The 26,447-nt window shown below is 32.9% G+C and overlaps 1 protein-coding gene across 1 annotated transcript; it reads right to left on the bottom strand.

The window, feature by feature from the left end:
- Positions 1 to 432: 432 nt before the first annotated feature.
- On the bottom strand, positions 433 to 24,959 carry LOC127725326 (CD209 antigen-like protein C). The gene is made up of 4 exons (XM_052232256.1): positions 24,490 to 24,959; positions 4,947 to 5,038; positions 4,114 to 4,195; positions 433 to 696 (listed from the first exon to the last, which is right to left on the bottom strand). The coding sequence occupies exons 1-4, from the start codon at positions 24,848 to 24,850 to the stop codon at positions 473 to 475; spliced, it is 759 nt and encodes a 252-aa protein (XP_052088216.1). The 5' UTR covers positions 24,851 to 24,959; the 3' UTR covers positions 433 to 472.
- Between the last annotated feature and the right edge of the window lie 1,488 nt (positions 24,960 to 26,447).

Below are 26,447 nucleotides of genomic sequence, written 5' to 3'. Positions count from 1 at the left end.
ATTTGCAAAGCATTTCTTGCACGTCTCTTTTTATTGATATTTATGATACATTATATTTATAATTTGCTAACTTTCTTTGTCCAGATATATTAAGTAAGCGTCATTGAAACAGAAACACAAAATTAATGTAACATAACTTTAATGGTATCTACAGGTAACACCATGGTCTTTAATGAACACGTGATATATCTGACAGCTTAAAATAGCAAGTACCATTGATAGAATAATGCCAGACAAAATTATGTCAACAGAAAAGGAACATAAAGACAAAAAATAGTTCACCAAAGAATACAAATCACAATTTAGCATTTAGCAACACGAACCAAACTTAAAATCGGTCGACAACTCTGATGCCCCGGAAAGGAATTATATTACCCTCCCACTGTGATTAATCCGATGAGTAATAATTGCATATATAAAACTTTGAGAATGAACATAAATTTGCACATTGATCATAATTGTTTAGCTTCATCTATCTCTCACATATGTATCGCAACAACGATGTGCAAGGACGATCGTTCCATCGGTACGAGGCTGCTTTCCACAATTCAGCACAATCTTCACTTCCGCCAGCATTATCAGGCTGTCCGCCACCCCAGTTTGTGTAATCTACAGCTGTGTTATCAGAAGTCCAGCGCCATGTTCCTTCATGATGAATATCATGTGCACCAATCCTAAGTATATCGATGTTGTTGGCTGTAAGATAACATAGATTGCTTTCATACATAATGATCTTCAAAGATTTAATGACCAGAAAAAGCATATCATATAGTATTTTAATGAGAACTGTTTGTACCAAGTCTAATATAAAAATGTCTTTTAAATCTTACTATGATGTATTGGTTTTGCTCATTGTTGAAGGCCGTACGGTAACCAATAGTTACTAACTCTACGTCATTTGGTCTCTGTTGGAAAGTTGTCTCATTGGCAATAAGGATATTTTTAGATTAATCCTTATGATGTTGTCCAACAGTGCATATATATAGATTCTACCACTGCATCGAGTGTGATACGATATTTATCCACTCGAGACAGTTACATTTTCAAATTTAAAAACGCGAGGCTCGCCGAGCGTTTTAAATATTTTAAATTTAACAGTCGAGAGTGGATAAATATCGTATTACACGAGATGTGGTGGTGGAATCTGTTTCTCTAATGATTTTCAAACAATATGCAGGCAAACTTATTCCTTCTTTTCGAATGATCTGCAAAAAGATGTGTTCTTTCTATGTGACGTCATCAGGCATGGTCGTCTTTTTTCATGCCGTCACAATAGGAAATTCAGAGGAAAGCAAGATAATTCAACGTCATAATCGGATTTTAACCAATGAAGAACTGAGATCAAACGAACCACACGTTGTTTAATTATTTTTATCATATACTTGTATAAAATATTACTTAAATTTTACAGTCCAATAACATTTAAAAATATTAAAAGGCTATGAAAGGATTACTATGTTTATTGACCAGATTCCTAAGAATTTCCTCGGCGGGCTGATAAACGAACCTTTATTGACTGCTTCCGGAATGTTATCACATGCCTTTCCGTTAATGTCCGTGACGTTTATCACATGCAACTTCGTGCATTTTCGGAAATTTGTTAGAAAACGACAACACAGCGCGGAAAACCGCAAGTGATTTAAGACTTTTCACAAAATGATTGAGGAGCAAAAATGAATTAAGATTAATTAGATATAGGAAGATGTGGTATGAGTGCCAATGAGACAACTCTCCATCCAAGTTACAATTTATAAAAGTAAACCATTATAGGTCAAGGTACGGCCTTCAACACGGAGCATTGGCTCACAACGAACAGTAAGCTATAAAGGGCCCCAAAAAATTACTAGTGTAAAACCATTCAAACGGAAAAAACCAACGGTCTAATCTATTTAAAAACGAGAAACGAGAAACACGTATGAACTACATAAACAGACGACAACTACTGTTATCAGATTCCTGACTTAGGACAAGTGCAAACATTTGCAGCGGGATTAAACGTTTGAATGGTACCAAACCTTCTCCCATTTCTGAAACAATAGTATAACATCACAACATAGAAAAACACACTATAAAATATCGCTTGGAAGGCTTAACTCAATCAAAAAACGTAAATTAACACACAATGAACGAATAAATTTGACCTGTGACACCTGAATGCAAATACACAGTTAATAAAAAATTACAAGGGATAAATAATTAAAGTCAAAAGTAAATAAACAGGTTTAAACAAAGTTAAAGTATGATATCACTGTGAAATTTCAAACAATTTATAGAAAATCATCACTTTTGAAGAAACCTGCGTCATATTATACACAGGTAAATGAAAATAATTTTGTTGTTAAGTATACTTCTTAGATTAAACATGTTTTGAAAGACATGAATGAGATGCCAGAAATTGTCCTTGACAATTTAAAGGAAAAACTATGCACATGTTTTCGGGGCAACCATCACAGGAAAGGTGGAAGTATATGATAAAAAGATCATTACATGTCATTTTTCATATCAGACCCTTTATCGGCCCTCGTTCATGATATCAGCCCTCGAGCCTGCGGCTCTTGGGCTGATATCACGACCTAGGGCCGATAAAGGGTCTGATATGAAAAATGCCATGTAATAATCTATACTTATTCAATGGGTGCAGAAAGTGATAAATTGACGAAGAATTAGAGAAATATAGATTCTACCACTGCATCGAGTGTGATACGATATTTATCCACTCGAGACAGTTAAATTTTCAAATTTAATACGCGAGGCTCGCCGAGCGTTTTAAATATTTAAAATTTAACTGTCGAGAGTGGATAAATATAGTATTACTCGAGATTTGGTGGTGGAATCTGTTTCTCTAATGATTTTCAAGCAATACGCAGGCAAATTTGTTCCTTCTTTCGAATGATCTGCAAAACGATGTGTTCTTTCTATGTGACGTCATCAGGCATGGTCGCCTTTTTTCATGCCGTCACAATAGGAAATTCAGAGGAAAGCAAGAAAATTCGACGTCATAATCGGATTTTAACCAATGAAGAACTGAGATCAAACGAACCACACGTTGATTAAATTTTTTTTATACAATGGGTGCAGAAAGGGATAAATTGACGAAGAATTAGAGAAACGAGTTTATCATATACTTATAGAAAATAATGGTATAATTGTACCCCATGATAAAACTTATTTGTACATATATTTATTCATTAAATTTGAAGAATTGCCTTAGCCGTGTGATATGACTTTTGTTATCAACTGCTTCCGGTTTATATCAACTGCTTCCGTTTCATATCAACTGCTTCCGGTTATTATCGCATGCTTTTCTGTAACGTTATCGCATGACAGTTCGACGTCATTCGACAAATTCCGGAAAATGTACCTCAATGGTACGTTTTTTTTAGTAAAACATAACAAAGTTGGAGAAAAAGAAAATATTAATAATCAGGAAAATATATTATTAAAAAGTACAAAACAAATATTACAACAAATGCATTGCTTCAAAGTTTTACAAATAGTTTTGTCTGTATGTCTTCTGTTTAAGTATATGATAAAAAGAACATAACATGTCGTTTTTCATATCAGACCCCTTATCAGCCCATGGTCAAAATCATCCCTCAAGCCTGTCGGCTCTCGGGCTGATAACATGACCTAGGGCTGATAAGGGGTCTGATATGAAAAAAGGCCATGTTATAATCTATATATATCACCATTTTTGCCGATGATATCAGATTGTCGGAGCATTTTTTTTAACAGTCTGAAAGCGATAATAGCTAGATAAAAGCTATGAATAGCAAAGCAAATACAGCAGTTCAATATGTATGATTGAAACCATCAATTGACTCCTCGTAGGAGATATTGCACTGAACTGATCATTTCTGCTAGCAAGTTAAGCACTTTGGCCTATTATTTTTAAAAACTATTATAAATAGACAGAAACTGCACATTGAATAAAATATTACATGTAGCAATACGAGATCCTTAAAAATGCTTACTGCTCGGGGAAGGATATTTTTTTTGGGGGAGAGGTTATGTGGAACTCTTATACATAATTGTTTTGATGGAATCAGTATGACATATTTTATAAGATGAGTGATTCAGGAAGATAAGAAGATTTCGTATCTGTAAACTCACCATTCATTACAGTTTGAAGCCAGAGATTTTCTGAAGCGTCCTCTACTTTAACCAAGTAAGAACCTTTCCTCTGGCAATCAACCTGAAAAATAATGTACAATAATAATATGTGTGCCATTTGTTTATAAATATTGTTACAGTTACACGTTAACATATGTGTGGTGGTACACAGGCGACATTCCGAGCGAAAAAAAAGAGATGTATATTTAGGTATAATTCCATTTGTAAAAAATGCGGGTTGTTGATATAGCCTTGGTCGATTTCAAATTCTTGAAAAAAAAAACTGTTTTATAGAAGAGAAGTGAAAATAAAACAGTTTGTTTCCATTGAAAATGATGAACAAAGTAATCTTGTTCCTATATGTTATTGAACAAAAATTTTGTTTATTAAATTGTTTGTTCCGAGAAAGAAACTCATGCCCCATAAAAGATGAATGATTGGGACCTCATTAGGAATATTTTGATCCTCAGATCATCAGTTATAATGCCCCCAGCACTTTATATATAGATGACAGACTTATAAAGATTCATGCAAATCAGGGGGTAAAGACTAAAATGTGTCAATGTTTTGGACCCCTCGACAGCTGTAGTTGCAATAAGTTTACTGTAACAAGTGTGTGGTGTAGGTATTAGTGATGGTTGACACACATTGATTTTTGTTTTGTTTAAAAGGAATGAATTTACACTTTGATTAGAATACTTTACGTTTTGCCGGCTTATAAAACTCGCAATGCTAAAACTCTAATCCATCAACGTCATGTATAGTTGGGCTATTTACAATTTATCTCATCGTAACTCATTGTAATATAACATTATCTACCATATTCCACTTACTATAGAATCGTCCCATGTCTTTTTACCAGGTCCGATGTAGTAACAATGGCCTCCAAACTTTATCCATCCTTTCTTACATGGTCGTGACATTTCTGAGAAAGAACATATAATACATTCACTTAACTGAAATTTTATTTTAATAATTATAACACATTTTTTTTTATTATATTTACATATACTTTTTCTGTTTGGTTTGAAAATGTACACAGTTTTGGCTTTGACCAAAAGTTGTCATTAAACAAAATTTCCCGAGGATACCCAAAATATGTTTGTATGCCCCACCTAAGGGCATCATATTTTTCGGTCTGTGCGTCCGTTCGTTCGTCCGTCCGTTCGTCCGTCTGTCCCGCTTCAGGTTAAAGTTTTTGGTCAAGGTAGTTTTTGATGAAGTTGAAGTCCAATCAACTTGAAACTTAGTACACATGTTCCCTATGATATGATCTTTCTAATTTTAACGCCAAATGAGAGTTTTTACCCCAATTTCACGATCCACTGAACATAGAAAATGATAGTGCGAGCGATTCGATTGAAATGGTCCATTTATCAGACATTATAAATCTCTTGTAAATAGTAACGATTTATAGCTATCCATGAATATGTAAAGGCCCTGTCACACTAGACCAAGACCACGAAGATCCCACTACGATCTATAAAGAAATAAGATCGAGGCGAGATCGTGGTATGGTCCGTTTGAATATTCAATATTTCATAGTTTTCAAGTTCATACCACGACCTTGCTATGATCCTGATAAGATCCTGCTGCTATTCCGCTACGACAGTAACACGTTATAGTTACGACCATGTCACGCTCTTGCTACGTCTTCCAGAGATTTCCAATAAAACGACAGACGTACGCAACTCGACGTACGGACCTAATGGGACCGGTTATTGTCAACCTGAGAATTTTGTTAAATACGTCATTCAAGTTTAAAAAAAATATTCCAATACTACAAAAAACATAAACTTGAAATTTTGTCAATATCATATAATTTTGAGTTGATGGAAAATTAAAGAAATCGTGTATTTTTCATCATCACGTGATTCTCATAATTCCCACCCAAATTTTCATTGTCATAAGATAACGTATATACACGTATCCCTTACCTATCATACAATTGATTTGAGTTATAATTCATTGTCTTTTTTGTGACATTTTGTTTTACTAAACTTTGCAAATGAACGTTCCATGAGTGTGTGCATTTGCAGAAACGTCAGAAAGGATTCGTATAGAAGAAAGAATGTGTTCAGCTAAACCATTACTTCTTCCGAGTTTTATAGTGTTATAGCTCGCCGTAAAATTAGACGATCCTCTCTTTTTAAAAATAACTGAAACTAAATAACTATTAATACAAAAATAATTCACAATGAAGAAGAAACTTCAATAAATCGCATGAGCTTTTTCCCCTTTCAAGTATATAATGAAATTTATAGAAGAAATTAGGTCTTTCCACTTTTCCGTGGAAAGACCTATTGGTTTTGTTCTGAGATTTTATTTTTTTCTTCCGCCACATTTTGTTCTTGCGTAGTATTGTGGTTTTGCAAGATGTCGCTTAGATTTTTCGCATATGATATCGAACAGTTATTGCGCTTTTGGAACTGACCCTGTAAAACTGTACACTTTACGTTGTAAGAGTTATCTCCCCGAACACTGTTTTTCTTGTGCCCACTACTCCTTCGCAACCGTAAAAGATTACGACAAATTTATTTTACCAAAATGCTTCCTATATCTTCAAGATGATGAGTCGGTTTGCACCAAAGTTCTCCAGAGCCTCCATATGAGAGTTATTTCCCCTTATGCATTTGATATAAGTGATATGCATATAAACTCATAAACCGTAAGCCGTATAAACCTAGAGTCGCTTTATTGAAGGTCCTTGGATCTCAACTTAGAAAATAAGGTCAAGGTCAAAGGTCAAGGTCATGTTCTAAATGTTGACATTCACTTCAAACTGCTTTTACTCAGAAAAAAGTTAGGGGTAAAATTGAAAAAAATGTGAGCAAAATGTTAGTCGCGACATTATTTATGTCGTGAATATTTGTCGAACTAATGCGCGTAGTATTTTGGGGGTTTTCATGCCACTGAAATGGAAAAATCAACAAATTGACTAATTATAGCTTCAAACTTTACAGCTCTCATGATGCGTACATGCAATTTATCTTTGTAAATCATCCAATGCCCACAACTACCCATCTAGCCCCCCCCCCCCCTTTTTTTTTTTAGGAATCCCATTTCTATTTTATTATAAAAATGCTAATCCTTCTTTTTATATGAATAAATTTCTTTCTGAAATACAAATCTATTCCTGCAAAATAAAATATCTGCTCCAAATCATGTACATATATTTCTGAAAATTAATCGCTAGTACTATAGCTAACACCAGCATTATTTTTGTGTGCATGCAATGAATGAGTCGACCAGTGGTCAGCGATTGGACAATAGTTTACCTGTAAAAAAAATCGAAAAATATATTTTCCGTTAGCAGTATAAATCACGTGCAGTCCGCTTAACGTTCCAATCTGGATTGAGAAATTAATATCAATTACGTAGAATTATCTCCAAAGTTCGTAAATAGTAGTAAAATCCTAGAATCAAATGTCTAAACATGCATTAAAATGAAATCTGTGTTCCCGTAAATATGTGTACGAAAAAAGCATGCATGATCAGACTTCAATGACCTGTAAATGAAAGAAAATTAAATCCGTTTGCACATTCTTTATACATAGGTGTGGTCAGAACGACGTCTCTCTCTGCAACTGAATTAAATTCAGTGTATATCAATCAGCTTGGTGACGTCACAATCATGTCAACCATCCGGTGCAACGCCTGCTACCTAAAATAAAATAGGGGTTTCCCCCTTTTCGGAAAGAATTAATCACATAGGTTAAATACAAAAGATCCATGCAGGCCAGGTCGGGCTATTTTAAATACAAAATTGAACACAATGCACACACAAGAAGATCAATAAGTAAAAAATAAGTCACAAATTCCGGGAAGCACTATAAAAAAAAGAACATTTATAAAGGAAGATGCAAGGATATTTTTGAAGGCCTGTTTAAATCCTTGCATGTTCCTACAAATATCATAACTTTTATATAGCTAAAATGTTGCACGGACCCGTTTTCGTGTGCTCCTAGAGCCTAGGTCTCAAGTGTTTGAACACGGGCACTAGGCTCTCAATGCCTTTTTCACATGTTCATAGAGGCTAGGTCTCGAGTGTTTAAACACGGGCACTAGGCTCTCAATGCCTTTTTCACGTGTTCATAGAGGCTAGGTCTCAAGTGTTTAAACACGAGCACTGGGCTCTAAATGCCTTTTTCAAGTGTTCCTAGAGGCTAGGTCTCAAGTGTTTAAACACGAGCACTAGGCTCTAAATGCCTTTTTCACGTGTTCCTAGAGGCTAGGTCTCGAGTGTTTAAACACGGGCACTAGGCTCTCAATGCCTTTTTCACGTGTTCCGTGTTTAAACACGGGCACTAGACTCTCAATTCCCTTTTTGCGTTGTCCTAGTGGATCGGCCCCATGTGTTTAACCAACCAACCAAACCACCTACCTACCAACCAACCAACCATTACATGCTTGTTGTGGTCCCTTGTGTTTAATACAGGTCCAATATCTCATTTGTTTCGTGTTTGCTTGTTTCAAGCGACCCTATCTCACGGGTGTAATAAGTCAATAAATAAATCAATCAATCAATCAATCAATCAATCAATCAATCAATCAATCCATCCATCAATTAATCAATCAATCAATCAATCATGTTTCGGAGGGGAAAGACCGTTAACAATTGTTTTTAAAACAATTGATTTATATTTTCTTATATAGATTGTATTTAATAAGGTGTGCTCGATTAGGGATTATAGCGATTGGTTTTGTTTAATCTGAATGACAGTTTAAAATGCTATAATATGAATCAAAATACACACGACATTTCATCTTTTATATGCAAATGTTATTTTATCCTTTTTATTGATATACAATTAATAGGCATCATTGAATTGACTTATACTGCATATATAATTGAAAGACTTTTGTCATAAGTAAGAAACATTCAAATACAATAAGATAATACGATTTCAATGTACAGTGCAGTTACCATGGCTAGCTATTGTTTGCCTTCTCGTTGATGTTTGTTTTGCACTTCAAATTAGACAAGTTCTTATTGAGGTACCCTCTTTAAATAAAGAAGTTATTATTATTATCAGTGCAAAAGATCACAGTTTTTTGCAAGGCGAAATATTGACAGAGTGCACATGTAGGAACATAAGTGTTCATTACAATATATAGTTTAAATATAAAGTACGCATAACTTGCCAGCAAATAATACCTGATGATTTATTTATGATTAGGTGATGGACATTGAAAATACACATACATGTGACGTTACGCACAATGTTGATGACGTTTTCTGATGTTATGTACCTGTAACCAAAAATCGGCTTTAAATAAGAAAAATACCAGAAAGATGATGTGTCATTTTGTGTAAAAGTTCTTTAAAGCACTTTAGAATTTAAATTACAGACGGCTTATCGTTTTTTATTCTGTTTTGTTAATCAGCTGTCCGAATACTAACGAGAAAAATCTTATATTTTCGTGTAGACGGGTAACATACTAATGTTGTTCTTCGAGTATTCCTCCTATTGTCGGGTATTACAATTATATAAAATGTAACACTGCTATACTATTTGGAAGAGGAAAGGTAGAGCTTTTAGAAGATATGTGTGTAAGACGTAAATAACGCAATTTTCGGACAGGGCAGGTCTCGAAATTAGCCATTATTGATTGTAGACAGCCAGGAAAATTTCACTCCCTTACGACACAACAGTTTTGAATCCATGTATAGCGAGGGCATTGTGTTTTCAAATTTATGATAGCGCATATCCTTTTGTAAAACAAATTTGGAAAATCTTTGAAAGCAAAGAAATCCCATGTAATAGAGAAAATCCCATGAAAACTTCGACATCGTTACCAAAAACATAGCCCAATGTACACTGACACAAGAACGTTTAAAAAACGCTGTTCTATAAAAGAAATATCAATATCGAGTAAAAGTGTTCAAAGCATTTCATCTAGTCAGAAAATGTAACATGCCTCCTAATCTATAACATTTGAACGACATTCATTCGGACAGAAATCTCAGTTTTAGCATTAAACAAAAAAATACTAAGTAACCTATATGAATCCAAAAGGTTCCCAGTCACAATACTTTTAACCAACGTTTTAAGTTTAACTTAGTAATTCCAGGGTGGGTTACAGAAACCAATGACAAATAATGTGTTGTGCATTTCAGAACGGAGAAATGAAGTCAGTATGATAAATTCCTAATAAAAAATAAAATAAAATATGCATTCAATTATATTTTTATCAACTAGTATCGAATATCGATGCGTTGAAAGGTTGTCTACCAAAATGTCACGATGTTAAAGTCAACCTTTTTACTTTGAATTTTTACGAACAAGTTGTTAAGTACACATCTTCAAAAAAGAGCGAATACAACATCATTTGTTTGAAAAAAAAAAAAATATAATATCAAATTCCTTTCCAAAGTAACATTTCGATTAATTTAAGATAAAGATTAATGCACAAATCATAAAAATAAAGCGGTCACATGGTGGTCTACCAAAATGTCACAGCATCTCTAATTTGACGTTTTTGGCGTTAACTATATAGGCAACGTATGTTTGCATTATGGTGGTTTTGTAACGGATCTATTTAAATAAAAGATTACCTATTATATGAATTTAGAATATATTTTTTATTTCACCTCCTTGAAATGCGTTCCTCTTTTCAATATAACATTTTTTTTTGATGAAACGTGATTTGTGTAACTATTTAAAACATATGAAACAAGAATGTGTTTTAGTTGTTGAACAATCAAGACGGAATATGTTAGTTATACTGCACAGCTTCGGTGACTCTACTTGATCCGAAAAACGTTTAGAGTCAATTTAAAGGAACGTTTTGGAGATTTTTTTCTTCAAGCAAATACAATTTTATATGCGGAGAGCATTGTCAGTCTATTACTCCTGGAAAAATTCTACTGTATAAAGAAAGGAGAAAATACGCCTTTACGCAGTAAAACGTGGTTATTTGTTAGATTATTAACTTTTCGGATTTGCCAGCTTTTCCAGAAAGTTCATGTTATTTGGGGAATTCGGTTTTATTTTTTTATTTATTGTTTTTGTTGAAAATATTTACAATTGTATAATTATATAGATTCGGGACGATTAAGAGTTTGACATTTTGTGTTGACACCTCCAACATAAAGTATTCAACAATTAGACTCCTTTATATCTCCTTTGGTTACTGTTAACTGCCGTTGGGTTGCTGTCTCATTTACGTACACCCACATCTCCTTTTATTCATACATGTTTAGTTCCGTTTGATGTACTTCAAAATCGGTCTCGTCCATGGCAAATCACAATAAGACTGTTATTGTGTATTATAGATTTAAACGTTTTTCCTTCTTTAAATGATATTATCAGGAGAAAATTAGTTGAAGAGAGATGAAATGAACACAGTAAAACGGGAAAACATATATTTCCCCCTTCCCCTCTTTTCCATTTTAAACTGTGTTCGGCGACCAATGGTGAAGGCATTTCGCATCTTAACGAGGTCTATTGATTTGTATCTTTCTGTTTTTACCTGTTTAGGCACATACTTAAAATGTGTTCTCATTAAACTAAGTCCCGAAAAAGTTCCTGAACAGGACTAAATATTCAAAAAATCGTAATAGATATCATTGAGCACACCACTAAACAAAATCAAATTTTGATTATTTTCATTTTAATTCTTAAACTTGCATCTTTTCCCCAGAAATTAGACCTGATGTCACTGATTTAAAAATTTTTAAAAAGTTCCAAGTTTTAGGACGGAGCTTTTGTCTTATTTTATTTTTCGAAACTATGAAGTTTGTACAATTTGTTTATTGTTAAACTATGTAATAATTGTAAAACAAGTGTACATTTGAACTATACAGTATATCTATGTCATGCGTTAAGTTTTCATATGACACCGTGCTCCCTCGCAATATAACATTTCCTTGTTCAGTGAGACACTAAATCCGGATGAAAATCCTAAGTTGATAAATAATGTTAAATGTTTTAAATCTGGTACAGGACGACAATCCGTCGGACGTTCTGACCAGAAAATATCATACCCCCTACTACCATTGGTTGGGCATAAACTAAGGATCATTAAAAACTGCAATGAAATATTCCATACATTACCGTTCATCAAATATCTTAAACACCAATTTGTAAGCATTGACATTAAAGTACAAACGAAGACTCCTCCCATGCTTCAATATAACCAAAAGACAAGAAATGAAATTCAATAACAATTGATTTGGGTCAGGTGTAATTGTAATTTTTCATCTGGAAGATTCATTCTCACAAATTAATTTTATAAATTCTACGGAAAGATGCAAAAGTGCAATCTAATAAATACATTGTTAGTTAGTTAGTTTTCTCAATTGAATTGCTTCATATTTTTCATGTCGGTGCCTTTCATATTCGACTATACGCAGTATGGGTTTTTCTCACTGTTGAAGGCCGTACGGTTGTCTATAATTGCTTACACTCACTTTATTTGAACTTTGGTGGATAGTTGTCTCATTGGCAATCATGATACCTCATCTCCTTATTTTCATATAAATGATCTGAATTTCTGCCTGATATAAATTATTAAAGTACGCTAAAAAGTAGGTCGGGTACACATTTTACATTCGGGAGTGTTTGAAACTTCGTGTTTAAACTTTTAACTTATAAAAACAAATAAAATGAGAATAGATTATCGCTTCATATTTCATTATTTTCATTTTTTCAGACTTAATTTTGATTAAGTGGTTTTAAAAATTCACCCTTTGAAAAGAACTAAATATATAGGTCAAGTGAAATGACAAAGTAATGATCGGTGCAATTGATTACAAGCAACTGGATTTATTATTATTTACATTAAAATGCTATTGTCAGTAAAATCATCCAACTTTTAACAACAATATGTGTAAAGATTTAAAATATCAGATCGGATTAATTTTAAAATGAAATCTATTCCAACAAAATGTGTGTAGACTAGTCAACGAGCAAGCATTGCATGCAGTCTATGCTCCTCTCAGTCATGCTTCAAAGCATTGGGCCGAGATACGTTCAGATAAGTTGGTTATGTCGAGTAATGTCATATTATTAGAAATCTCTTATATAATAAGACAAAATGATTACCACGAGTTACACGATCTCAATACGAGTCTACTACGATCGAACCACGACTCCACTACGTTTCTACTACGTTGTCACTGCGCTCTTCGTCCCTATAAATATCATGACTTTCCCGTTGTGCACACCAGTTTCCTTGAGAAAACATGCCGTCAAATGTATCAAAAACACTAAGAGGTCGTGGTGGTAAAAGTAGGAGTAGAAGTAGAGTAAGGGGTCAATCCCTTAATCTAATCCAAAATATAACAAATATGACGTGTTCGGATGAGGAATCTACTACTGCAGATGAACCCGCAGCCCTAGTTCCCACCATTAAATTATTGATTTTTATTAAATCAGTGTATATAATGTGCGAATCCTGAAATACCATTTTCACTGTATCTGATATGAATTTCTAATGTGGAATGATAAATAAACAGACGACAAATTCATGATTTTTGAATAAAATAAGAAATAAAATATGATTTATACTGTTTTTATAAATTCTTGATATAGGTAAGAGTTGCGAACGGGTTTTCATTGCGCCTACAGCCATCCTGGTGTATAATTGATACACATATAAAATATTAATTCAGCCGACTCTCTAACAAAATGTATGAAGTCAGAAGGACTGATTATATGTGTATACTTTGTGAGTGAAAGTCTGAGGTACCGTATATCAATAAATTCCGTAACAATAGCATTTATGGCTTATATAGTCAATTATATTTTCTCTAATAATTTGTCCAGATCTATATGTAGGATAAATGTTATCCTTTCCTATGACACGCCATCATTGAATGCATATATCTTGGACAGTAAAGCCAATCCACGTCACCGAAAAAGCAAAGTTTTCGGTTTCGGTCTAAATCTACATCACAAACTAATAAAACGTCATTAGAGCTATTTTCATAATGCTTGTAGATTAAAGGTGTGGTTGACGTGCTTGCTTTTTTTGTATAAATGTTTGCTTAAATATTGTAATTAAGTTTGAGCAAACATTTATACAAACAAAGCAAGCAAGCAAACCAAACTTTTAAACTACACTCATTAGGAAAATAGCTCTAATGGATGCATCTTAGATAACAAAGAGCGTTCAAAATACTATCTTCATTTCACGATTGAGTTAGTGGTAACGTTTTCATCACGCACAAATAATTGCCTTACATTTGACACTTGGATGACTGGATATTTAGAATTTCACATGCCATTGTGTATACATCTTATACAGTAAAGACAGTTTGAGCAACGATCGAGTCACCTTGATTTATGTTTAAATTTCTTACAAATTGTTGTTACAAATAAGCAAATACGTAATTATAAGAATACAAGGCCATATTAAATACATTTTATTGTTACATATTTAAATAGTGCTATGCCACGGAGTATATACGCCGTACAGTTGATTCAGGACGTTAATCGCTGCATCGCGAAGCGAGGTTGGTAGATAGACCGTCCTAATATTGTCAGCATTGTATATTATATATATTACATGAATACCCTGTGACTATTTTAAATAGACAGGCCTGTGAATTACTTGTAAACATCGCGAAACAAACATTCTGTGTAACAATGTGTAACTCAAACTTGATTAAACTACAAATAAAGCATAATTGGTTAGCTCTTACGCTCTTACGACCGTGTATTTTGTGATTCGTTGTGTTTACAATACATAATGCGAATGAGAAACCCTTTGTTTTATTTCATTTGCAGACATTTAACTGGCCTAAAAATTTCGGCAATGTACGATTCATTCTCTTTGTAGTTTGATTGCTTTTTGGTACCGTTCGTTTTAAATTCTTGTTCTGTTCGTTGTTCGAAAGCCTACCAATATGGTAGAAATGTGTATGAAATGGCGGGACAAATTTTCAAAGCTTTTCAAGCGAGTACTCAAAGAAAACTCGCCATAAAGATACTTTATATTCATACAATGTCTACTCCATTATATTTTCGGATCTATTACACACTAAAAGCAAACTCACCAAAAATATTTGAATATGCATGATATGAACGTTTCTCTTAATATGGTTGTGGCCTGTTATCTATTTCTTGCATGAATAGATATTTCTCGTATCACATTACACGGAGTGTGATACGGAAAAGTGATACGAAAATCTGCGTTAATTCGATTGGCTTATCCAGCATCATAAGACGATATTACGGCATTTCCATTGGTTATTCGTTAGGTCATTGATGACTTTCAAAGGTTACGACGATGTACATTTCGTCCATGGCAACGGACATATGTGATTTCTTCAATAATATACAAAACACTTACACTTTTCACCAGACAATCTTCTTTTGTCAAATTTTATTTCATTCTGAAGCGTAAAAAAAGTCTTAAAATGTCTGATGTTAAAGTTTGACACCGGAAAAGGACATAATTATGACGTCATACTGGAATGTACAAAAGACTAGATCAATGATTCGCGGAATTTTTAATTTAACATAATGAGAGTGTTGACCATAAGAAAAATAGGTTCAACAACTTGTGAGAATTGGATATCACTTGATATCAACTCTCGTTATTTAATTTAAATTGTAATAATAAACTCGCCGAAGGCTCGTTTATTATTATATTGAAATTAAATAACTCGAGTTGATATCAAGCGATATCCCATTCTCACTCGTTATGAAACCTATAAGTATCACCTTTTAAAAGACGATGTGACGCATATCACCCCGACCTTCGTGTGAGCTTGACCTTTGACCTCAAGATCAAAATACTGGATTTCTTAGAAACTTGATTGCAATCAGGCGCGATTAGTGGGCTTCTCTTGCTCTAGTAAGTTCTGTTTCACGTCAAACAAATACAAAATTCATGTTCTTTTAATCTTCAATAGGAAATGTTAGAAATGTCAAATAGTTTTAGTAGTCGCAATTGCTTTGTAACTAAAAATAAAAGATCGTTTCAATAGAAACAGTAAATTATGTTCTCGATGTTTTACTAACGAACGGTACAGAACTATACCGAAAACACGCAACGATATTTCAGAAAAAAATCGACGAACGGTACACAACGCACAATGTCCGGAATCAACCATACGTTGGTTATATTCGTGTATATTCAATTAAATATCTACGACTAGCTTGCATTTTAAATTGTAAATATCATCAATATTAAAGTCATTATAGACTATTTTCAGTTGTCGCATGTCGAATTATCATATGAAACAACGATGAAAAATTTTTGCAACTCAAAATTTCCACATCAGAAATGATCGCACGTACAGTGATAATGCATCGCATTTATAGCTAAAATGAATCGCATTCAGTAATCAATATTATGGATTCAGCTGCTTTAATTACACTTTTTTGGACTTTTATCCTGTTTATACATTAAAAAGTTATATTCTAATCAAATTGTGTTTAAACATAGTACTTTCAAATAATTTATTTTGTATTTTCAAAAAGTAAACAAACGCAGTTTTTCGCATCATCCTTTATTCTACAATAGACATACTCGCATACGACAGTGAAAATGAACTAACTGGATTCGCACTTTATATACACTGTTAAATCAACAGAATGAGGTCGTGCAATTACCGTGGCTAGGACGTAGTAGTATCGTAGCAAGGTCGTACTAAGGACGACAAGCGCGTAGTAGCACCGTACTATTGTCTTCCTCATCGTAAAATAATCGTATCAATATCGTAGTAGAAGCGTAATAAAGACGCAGTGAAATGGTAGTAAAGTCGCAGGGAAATCTTTTCCATAGGCTTCCCGATTGCAACACGTTTCCAATACGATGCTTATACGCCCATCCCGATCTTATTACGTCCTTACTACAACCTTCCTACGCTTTTTCTACGACTAGTTTTGGTCACGAATACATTACATTTATATACCACTCATGTCAAATACAAAAAGGGAAATGTCTCTCATATGGAGTCTCAGTATCGTTTCGGTTAAAATTGACCAAAGAATTCTGAGGATTAAACGAGCCATTTGGAAAAATAAATTTGTCGATTTCTTTTACGGATGCGAAGGAGATGCGCACACAAGAAAACAGTGTTTTGGGAGATAACTCTTACAAAGAATATTGTTCGGTTAAGCAGGGTCAAAATTGAAAGAGCATAAACTGTACGATAACATATACCAATATCGATTCTTCTCAAAGTTCAATTAACTCAACTGACATGTCGGATTTCGGTGAACTTTTTTCAAAATCAGTCTCAATTCTTCACTTAAATGTACAAAGCCTAGCCCCGAAAACGATCTGATTCAAGCTGAATATTCTGATTTCGACATTTTAGCGTTTAGTGAAACCTGGTTAAACAATAATCATACAGACGAATCAATTGAAATCCTAAATTACCAGCACCCCTTCCGTCGTGACAGGGGTCCACACAAGGTTGGAGGGGGGATAATTGTTTATGTAAAAAATGATATACATGTTCAACGTCGAAGTGACCTCGAAAGCGAAAGTTTGGAAGCATTATGGTTAGAACTTAAATTTAAAGATAGAAAGGCTTTGCTCGGAACCCATTATATACCTCCTAATAGTGGATCAGATATCTGGGAAAAAATTGAATATTCTCTTGATATGGCGTCTAATGATAATACTATTAATTACATAATGGCCACTGGTGATTTTAACGATAACCAACTAGCTACTGTTAATTCAAAAATTACACCTTTGTTAAGCCAATTTAGTCTTACTCAAATGATAGACGAACCTACTCATTTTACTGAATCGTCGTCATCATTGTTAGACCTTTTTATAACAAATGATGCTCACATAATAACATACTGTGGAGTCGGGCCACCTTTATTAGACCAAATACGTTTTCACTGTCCTATAATTAGTCTTTTGAACTTTCCAAAATGTCGTCAAAAAACTTTTAAGCGAAAAATTTGGCTATATGATCGAGGAGATTATGACAGATATCGTAACATTTTATCTGAAAAAAATTGAGATTCCGTAATAAATTTAAATAACGTTGAACAATTTACAACCGAAATAACAAAAACTATCATAGAAGCTGCTGAAAAATGTATTCCAAATAAAATAATAACTGTTCGTAAAAATGAACCTCCATGGCTAACAAATGATGTTAAAAAAAAGATAATGAAAAAAAAATAGAATCCACAGAAAGGCTTAAAAATATAATAACCAATCGGATTGGTCAAAATTTAAGAAAATACGAAATGAAGTTACCAGTTTAATAAGAGAATCAAAGGATGATTATAACAACAATTTAATTAAAAAAATCATGAACAGTAACCCGTCCACTACCAATTGGTGGAAAACGGTCAAACAAATATCCGGATTAAAAACAAACGACGCAAGTATAACTCCATTAATGGTTAATAACAACTTAATATTTGATGAAATCGAAAAGGCAAATGAATTTAATCGATTTTTTTCTTCCCAGTCAAATATTGATGATTCAAGTGCTATGTTACCTGAAAAACTTCATACTATGAGTGATGACATTAGTTATATAGAACTTACTGTTACTGAAGTTGAAGATATATTGAAAATTGTTAATCCCACAAAAGCTTCTGGCCCAGACCTCATAAGTCCCAAATTGTTAAAAGAAGCATCTTCTGTTTTGAAGTATCCACTATTTAACTTATCGTTAAGTACGTCTACTTTTCCAGATCAATGGAAAAGAGCAAATGTTACCCCAGTTTATAAAAATAGTAAACCGAATGACGTTAAAAACTATAGACCTATTTCCTTGTTGAGTGTAATCTCAAAGTGTATGGAACGTTGTGTATATAAACATGTTTACAATCACTTTAAGCGTAATAATATTTTAACGAAAAATCAGTCAGGCTTTACAGGGGGGGATTCAGCGGTTAATCAATTAATTAACATTTCAAATGATTTTGGGAAGGCTTTAGATAGCGGTAAAGAAATAAGGGTAGTATTCTGTGATATAAGTAAAGCGTTTGATCGAGTCTGGCATAAGGGACTGCTATTTAAACTTCAACAAGCGGGCATATCGGGTTCTTTACTAAGGTGGTTTGAAAATTATCTTAGAAATAGAGTCCAGCGGGTGGTTATTAACGGTTCAAGTTCCGAATGGTTACCTGTAAATGCAGGCGTCCCACAAGGGTCCATTCTGGGCCCTCTCCTTTTTTTGATATTTATAAACGATATAATAGAAGACATTCAAGCTCAAATTAAGCTATTCGCAGATGACACTTCATTGTATATTATGGTTGACAACCCAACAGAAACAGCTACAATTTTAAATAACGATCTAGATAAGATTTATAATTGGTAAAAAAAATGGCTTGTGAATTTAAATGCCCAAAAAACTGAAAGTATGATAATTTCAAAAAAAATAAATAGACCCTTTCATCCTCCATGATGAATACCCAAGAGCTACAAACAGTAAGTAAACACAAACATCTAGGTGTCTTTTTTTCTAACAACTGATCCTGGAATGACCATATTGAATATATAGTTTCTAAATCTTACAAAAGAATAAATATAATGAGAAAAATGAAAAATGTTCTTGATAGGTTTACACTTGAAAAAATTAACATATCATTTGTTCGCCCAATTCTTGAATATGCCGATGTCGTTTGGGACTCTCAAAATAAGAATTTGATTGCTAAACTTGAAAATATTCAGCTTGACGCAGCGCATATCGTCACGGGGGGTACTAAACTTACCAGTATAAACAATTTATATGTTGAAACTCGATGGGAAAAATTATCTGAAAGACGACGCAATCATAGACTTATTCATTATCACAAAGTTTTGAATAATAAAACCCCAGAGTATTTAAGAGACTTATTGCCCGAATCAGTAGGAAGTAGGCATGATCATAATACAAGACAAAGAAATAATATTACACAAGTCAACACACGGACCCTTTTATATTCTGAATATTTCATCCCAGCAACAATAAAACTATGGAACACTCTTAACTTAAACATAAGAAAATGTGAATCTCTATCATTATTCAAAAAACAAATTAGTACCCAAAATAGTAAGTTCCCAGCGTATTATTATATAGGACATCGTTTTGGTCAAATTCTTCATGCTCGCTTAAGAATGGATTCAAGTTCATTGAATTCTCAGCTATTCGTTCGTAATTTAGTAGACTCTCCAAACTGTCATTGTGGTGATGTAGAAACAAATTCTCACTTCCTGTTATCTTGTTCCATATACACTGATTTAAGACATGAACTATTAGATTCTGTTTCAGTTCTTCCTGTCCAAGTTAACACAAAAACTTTGCTTTTTGGATCAACGGTACTCTCAGATGAGCAAAATAGTCTTTTATTTAGTTTGGTGCAGAAATATATTATTAAAAGTAAACGTTTTAACCATTGATGTTAATGCTTCATCATTCAATAGGAACCCAAGCATTTCACACTGTATACATTACAATAATTCATGTTTATTTATTTATTTATTTTTTTTTTTTCTCAAAAAAAATTTTTTTTTTTCTTCTTCTTCTTCTTTCACCTTTTTCATATTCATATATTTATTACAGAGCATGCCAGTATTTATATTTATGTATTGTCCAATAAGTGTATTATTTTTGTAAAAGGAGACAGATTTGTAAAAGCAAATTGCTTGTTTCTGAATCCTTAATATTATTTCATTTGTATAATATCGTTTAATGTTGATTTATCTGAATAAATATTGTTTAAACTAACATATACCAAATATTTACGCGACGTGTTGCAATACAAAAATTACACTCAAGAACAAAATTTGGCGGAAGAAAAAAAAGAAGAAAAAAACCAATTGTTCAGAGAACAATGAAGGTCTTTCCACACTTCATTTCTAAATAATTGATAAGAAGCTTCTTCCATTTTAGTCAAAGTAACTACTGGCGTCCAATCATAGATTTCTTCATACTGATTCAAAAAAATATATGGTTTCTATATACTTTTGACTAAAATGTGGGAGATTATTTGCTACTTCCGGTAAGGAAAATGTTATTTCCGGTCTCATATGATAGCTTTCTTTGCACTGATTCCAAACATATATGGTTTTATTTTCTTTTGCCTTAAAAATGGGAGATAATTTGCTACTTCCGGTTAAGAAAATGTCATTTCCGGTTTCATAAGATAGCTTTCTTTCCACTGATTCCAAAAATATATATTTTCTATATACTTTTCTTCAAATATTGGAGATAATTCCGGTTTACAGACATCGACTTCCGGTGTCAATAGAAGGTTGTTGCATGCTGATTTTCAAAATATATAGTTTCTAAGTATTTTTCACTTGAATAAGTACGAAATTAGCTACTTCCGGTTTGTATAAGGCCACTTCCGGTTGATAGTTCAAGGTTATGTGTCACCCAAGCCTTTGCAATAGACACTATGGCTTAATCATGTACCAGAATGAAGTTATATTCGATTTACCTTAAATTTTAACATTTTATGGGCAATAACTCCTATATGATATCATCGGATCGCTTCGGACTGAATATACCATTTCTTTTTCTCAACAACCCAAACATTTATCATGACCTTGACCTCAATTTTAAGGTCATCAAACAAGGACCTCATATCAAACAATTAAGTGAAATTTTTTTGTCGATATCTATTACAGTTTCTTAGGAGAAGCATGCACAAGCAAAAGCAAAAAAATCAAAACATGACCTTGATCTCTGACCTTGACCTTATTTTCTTTTTGATGGACCCAGGACCTCAAATCAGAAGACCCTACGTCTCTATCACTAAATATTTATGAGTTTCTATTACATTTCTCGTATGTCAAATACATAAGGGGAAATAACTCTCATATGATATGTTCAGATCTCTTCGATCAAAATTATTCTTGACAACCTGAGAATGTAACGAGTAATTTGGTAAAATAAATTTGTCGTAATCTTTTACAGTTTCGAAGGAGTAGTACGCACAAGAAAAACAGTGTTTGGGGAGAAAACTCTTACACGAGGAAGTGTTCAGTTAAGCGATGTCAGTTTCAAATGCGTATACACTGTTCGATATCATATGCAAAAAATTTAAGCGACATCTTTTGAAAAAAAACAATACAGCGCATGAAAAAAATTAGACAGAAGAAGAAAAAAAAAAAAACAAAACAAAAATAATCAGAACAAATCCTAAAGGTCTTTCCACGGAAAAGTGGAAAGACCTAATAATCAGAACAAAAGCAAAAGGTCTTTCCACGGAGAAGTGGAAAGACGTAAAAAATTGAAAACTAATTGAAGGTCTATCCACCCGAAACGATATATATTTTGATATGAAAATAATAAAATCAGGTATTATATGTTTTTTCCAGTGTCAAATACTAGCTTATTGTATGCTGACTCCAAAAAAATATATATATAAAATATATGTGCTTTTGTTTGAAATAAGGTAAATAATTTGTTACTTCCGGTTTCAAAAAGGTCACTTCCGGTATTATTTGATAGTTTACTTGACACTGATTCCAAAAAATATGTGGTTCTATATACTTTTTCATTAAATAAGTACAAAACATAGCTACTTCCGGTTAGCTTTTTCAAGGTCATATGGCTTGCTACTTAATGCAAAAAGTCCCATGGTTTAATCATGTATACATATGAAGTTAAAGCAAAAGTCAAATTCTAGAACGTTAAATTTACTTATGACTTTGACCCCAATTTCAAGGTCATAAACCAATTGCAAGGACCTCAAATCAAGACCCTAGGTCTTTATTATATGTAGTGAGTGAGTTATATCCTCATACGCGTAATATTAAAAATAAGAGGGGAGAAAACTCCCATTAAATGTCAACTTACCCTTTCGTCCAAAATTTATGTGTTACGACATGTGGTAATTAACAATTTAGTAAAAATATGTTGTCGATATCTTATACGGTTTTTGAAAAGAATTGACATAAGCCAAAATCAAAATTTAGAATATGACCTTGACCTTTGACCTTGACCTTATTTTCTTGTTTTTGGACCAAGGACCTCAAATCCAAGGACCCTAGGTCTCTATCACTTATGGTTTCCCAGGTACATATGCATATCACTTTTAACAAATGCATAATGGGAAATAACTCTCATATCTAGTCTCCGGAACGCTTCGGTCAAAACCAATCTCAACATCCTGAGAATATAACGATCAAACTGGTGAAATAATTTTGTTGTTATCTTTAACAGTTGCGAAGGAGTAGCAAACATAAGCAAAACAGTGATCGGGGAGATAACTCTTACAAAGAAATGTATTCGGTTAAGCGGTGTCAGTTTCGAAAGCGTATAAACTGTTCGATATCATATACCAATTATCAAATCGACATCTTGCGAAACAACCAAACAGCGAAAGAAAAAAAAAAAAAATAGGCGGAAGAAAAAAAAATAATCAGAACAAAAGCAAAAGGTCTTTCCACAGAAAAGTGGAATGACCTAATAATCAGAACAAATACAATAGGTCTTCCCACAGAAAAGTGGAAAGACATAATGACCGTAAACATATTAAAAAGGAGCAATAATTTCTTATTTGTTTCAACGTTTGGTAATGTCGATTATTGTCAAAAATTTTCCTAGTGCAATTCATCACCCGACTATTTTGCATAGAAAAAATAAATCTTGAATATGAATTAAATTACACCTTAAATCACATAAGTTTATCAAAGAAGTCAAATACAATTGTATTTCGTTATTGAACTGTAGTTGAACAGATTCTTTAATCATAATTATATTTTTTTATTAGTAACCATTTTTCACAATTATTATATAAGTTTCAAACATTATTTTCAATTTCATCGAACGATATATAAATGATATCAGTATGCTAGTTAACGTTTTGAAATTTTGGTTTTTACTCCAGTGTTCCTGCCTAATAAATATAGATTATTTTTGTAACTACATCTAAATTTATTTTATCAGGAAGATTACTTAAAATAATTACATTTGTACATGTACCATTGATTCCATTAACATGTACCCGAATAAGTCAGAACTTACAAGCATCAATGTATTGATTATATTCGTTTTATTCCACTTATGATTGATATAAATAAGAAGATGTGGTATGAGTGCCAATGAGACAACTCTCTAGCCAAGTCACAATATATAAAAAGTTAACAATTATAGGTCAAAGTACGGCCTTCAACACGGAGCCTTGGCTCACATCTTCACCCTAACCTGAGACAGTAGTGTAACATTACAAGTTATAACATAAAAAGACACACTATAAAATATCAATTGAAATGGCTTAACCCGATCAAAAAGACATTTAATCAAAAACAAGTAAACATACACTGAACGAATAAGTTTGATCTATGACACAATATAAATACAATATTAAAACGTAGGTGCCTGTTATGTGCCTATATAACAGTGAGTTATTGAAAAGTTACCTAAGTGCAAAAATATTGCTCTTTAATATCTTTTAATTCTAGTGAAAATAGTTTCTCATCATAAACATTTAAAAAACTTACCGAGAAACTGTTCGGACACTTTTTCCTTCCAAGCCAACATACCGATTAATTGTTTATTAATTTGCGACACCGTCGACTTTAACGACTCTTGTTTTTCTTCGACGACGTCATTAAATTTGTCAATATATGTTACATTTATAGCATCATCAATATATTCCTTTAACTGCTGGTTCACCATTGACACGTCCAGTTCAGCTATTAATGGAGCCTTTAAGTTGTCTGACACTAATGGCATTTTAACTGAACGACACCCAGAGTTAACACATGGTTTAGCCAAATTCCTTTCCCCCATTGTAAGCAGTACAATCAAAATAATATAAACTGTACGTGTTTCCATCGTGAAAGCCATACGACCTTTCATTATATCATGTCAACAATTCATATACATGTAAGTATAAACGCAGTGATCACGACTAGAAACCTGGGTTTCAACATGTAAGTTGCTAATGAGCAAAGCATGACATATTATTTACATTAAATTGCTATCAATTTTATATCATTCCTTTTTTTTAAGGAGCTGTCTGGCAATAACAGTGGTTCTTTTAAACGTGTTTACAAAATTAAGATATGATACTGTCAGATATAAATGATAGAATAATGTTTGCTTAGTTAAATCACAAATAAAATCTTTACATATTTTGTAAACACAAATGATTGCCCTCGATATATTTGTTGTTGCTTTCGTTTCTTTGTGTATTAGCTTTCCAATAAGGCTTCTGTGAATAATACTCTGTAATCAATTTTTTGATAAAAGGACACGAGACAGCAACATAACAACACAAAAACAACATACGGTTTTTAATAGGTGTCCATACATTAACCATTGTATGTCAAGCTCTAAATAGACCCGAAATAAGAAAACTAGTAAATGCTTTAGTGAATAGCTAAAGATCAATTGCTGATGCAATCTCAATGTTTCCCTTTAAATCTTGATCGTAGGACTATATATGTAGCTAACAAAAGGTATATAAATAAAGAACATGCAGGAAACGACTTTTAGTGTCTTTGGTCTTTTTGTTAATAGTCTTTTATGTTTAGTGTTAAACCCTTTCCAACACATTGTTACAGTGTGTTTATTTATTGTGATGTTACATCCATTATAAATAGAGGGTTAAGGGCTCACTATCATGTTTTTATTTGCATATCCCAAGTCATAAGCCTGTAATTCAGTGGTTGTCTCTTGTTGATGTCGGTCATATTACCTTTTTTCATATTGTTTTCGCATAGACTAGGCCGTTAGTTCTCTTTTTTTTTGCTTTTTCGAGTTATTTGCACATTTTATCATAATGGGATTTTAAACTTACTATACTATGGCACGTCAAACGTTTCAATATTAATAAAAAAGAATAAAAAAATACTGATAAAAAAAAAATATGTATAAACTTACAAATATATATGCAATATTTGTCTATATATTCAAAAAAATAAATTATGCTCAAAACTAACAAATATATATGCAATATTTTTCAATTTATATTAAAAAAATATATATGTAATATTTTTCTACTTTATTCAAAAATGATTTTTTATGTGCAATAATTTATAAATGTGGTTAAAAATTATATAAATTCAATAATTTTGCATTCTGGGTAATATTTGTAATGGAAGCAAGACAACTCGCCCAACTGCCAAATCGCCCTAACTTTCAACCAACTCGCCCATTCATGTTTAGCAACTCGCCCCACTTATGAAAAAGAATCAAGGCCTACCAACTCGCCCCATTTAAGAATTAAATGAATACTGATAAATACCGAAAGGCATCTTGTTTTTTCACTTCTTTGCTTTTGGTTGAAACAAACCAGAAAGAAGTAAGTATCAACGTTTCTGTTATGTGCGATGGTATTGACCTTTGTCACAATATTTGTATACTTTACGAAGATGTTGACGTTCTAAACGCACCAGTTCCCAACCGTTCGCAAATGTTACCAATCCGTTTATTGATACAAGAACAAATTGCT

Source organism: Mytilus californianus, unplaced genomic scaffold (assembly GCF_021869535.1).
Source record: "Mytilus californianus isolate M0D057914Y unplaced genomic scaffold, xbMytCali1.0.p SCAF_15, whole genome shotgun sequence".
Taxonomy (NCBI): Eukaryota; Metazoa; Mollusca; class Bivalvia; order Mytilida; family Mytilidae; genus Mytilus; species Mytilus californianus.
This window is presented reverse-complemented; position numbering and strand designations above follow the sequence as displayed.

Coding starts and splice junctions, on each gene's coding strand:
- LOC127725326 (XM_052232256.1), bottom strand. CDS start 24,850: ATGAAAGGTCGTATGGCTTTCACGATGGAAACACGTACAGTTTATATT. Junction 5,039..24,489: donor AGTGTCCGAACAGTTTCTCG/GTAAGTTTTTTA, acceptor GTTCTTTCTCAG/AAATGTCACGACCATGTAAG. Junction 697..4,113: donor GCTTCAAACTGTAATGAATG/GTGAGTTTACAG, acceptor GTTATCTTACAG/CCAACAACATCGATATACTT.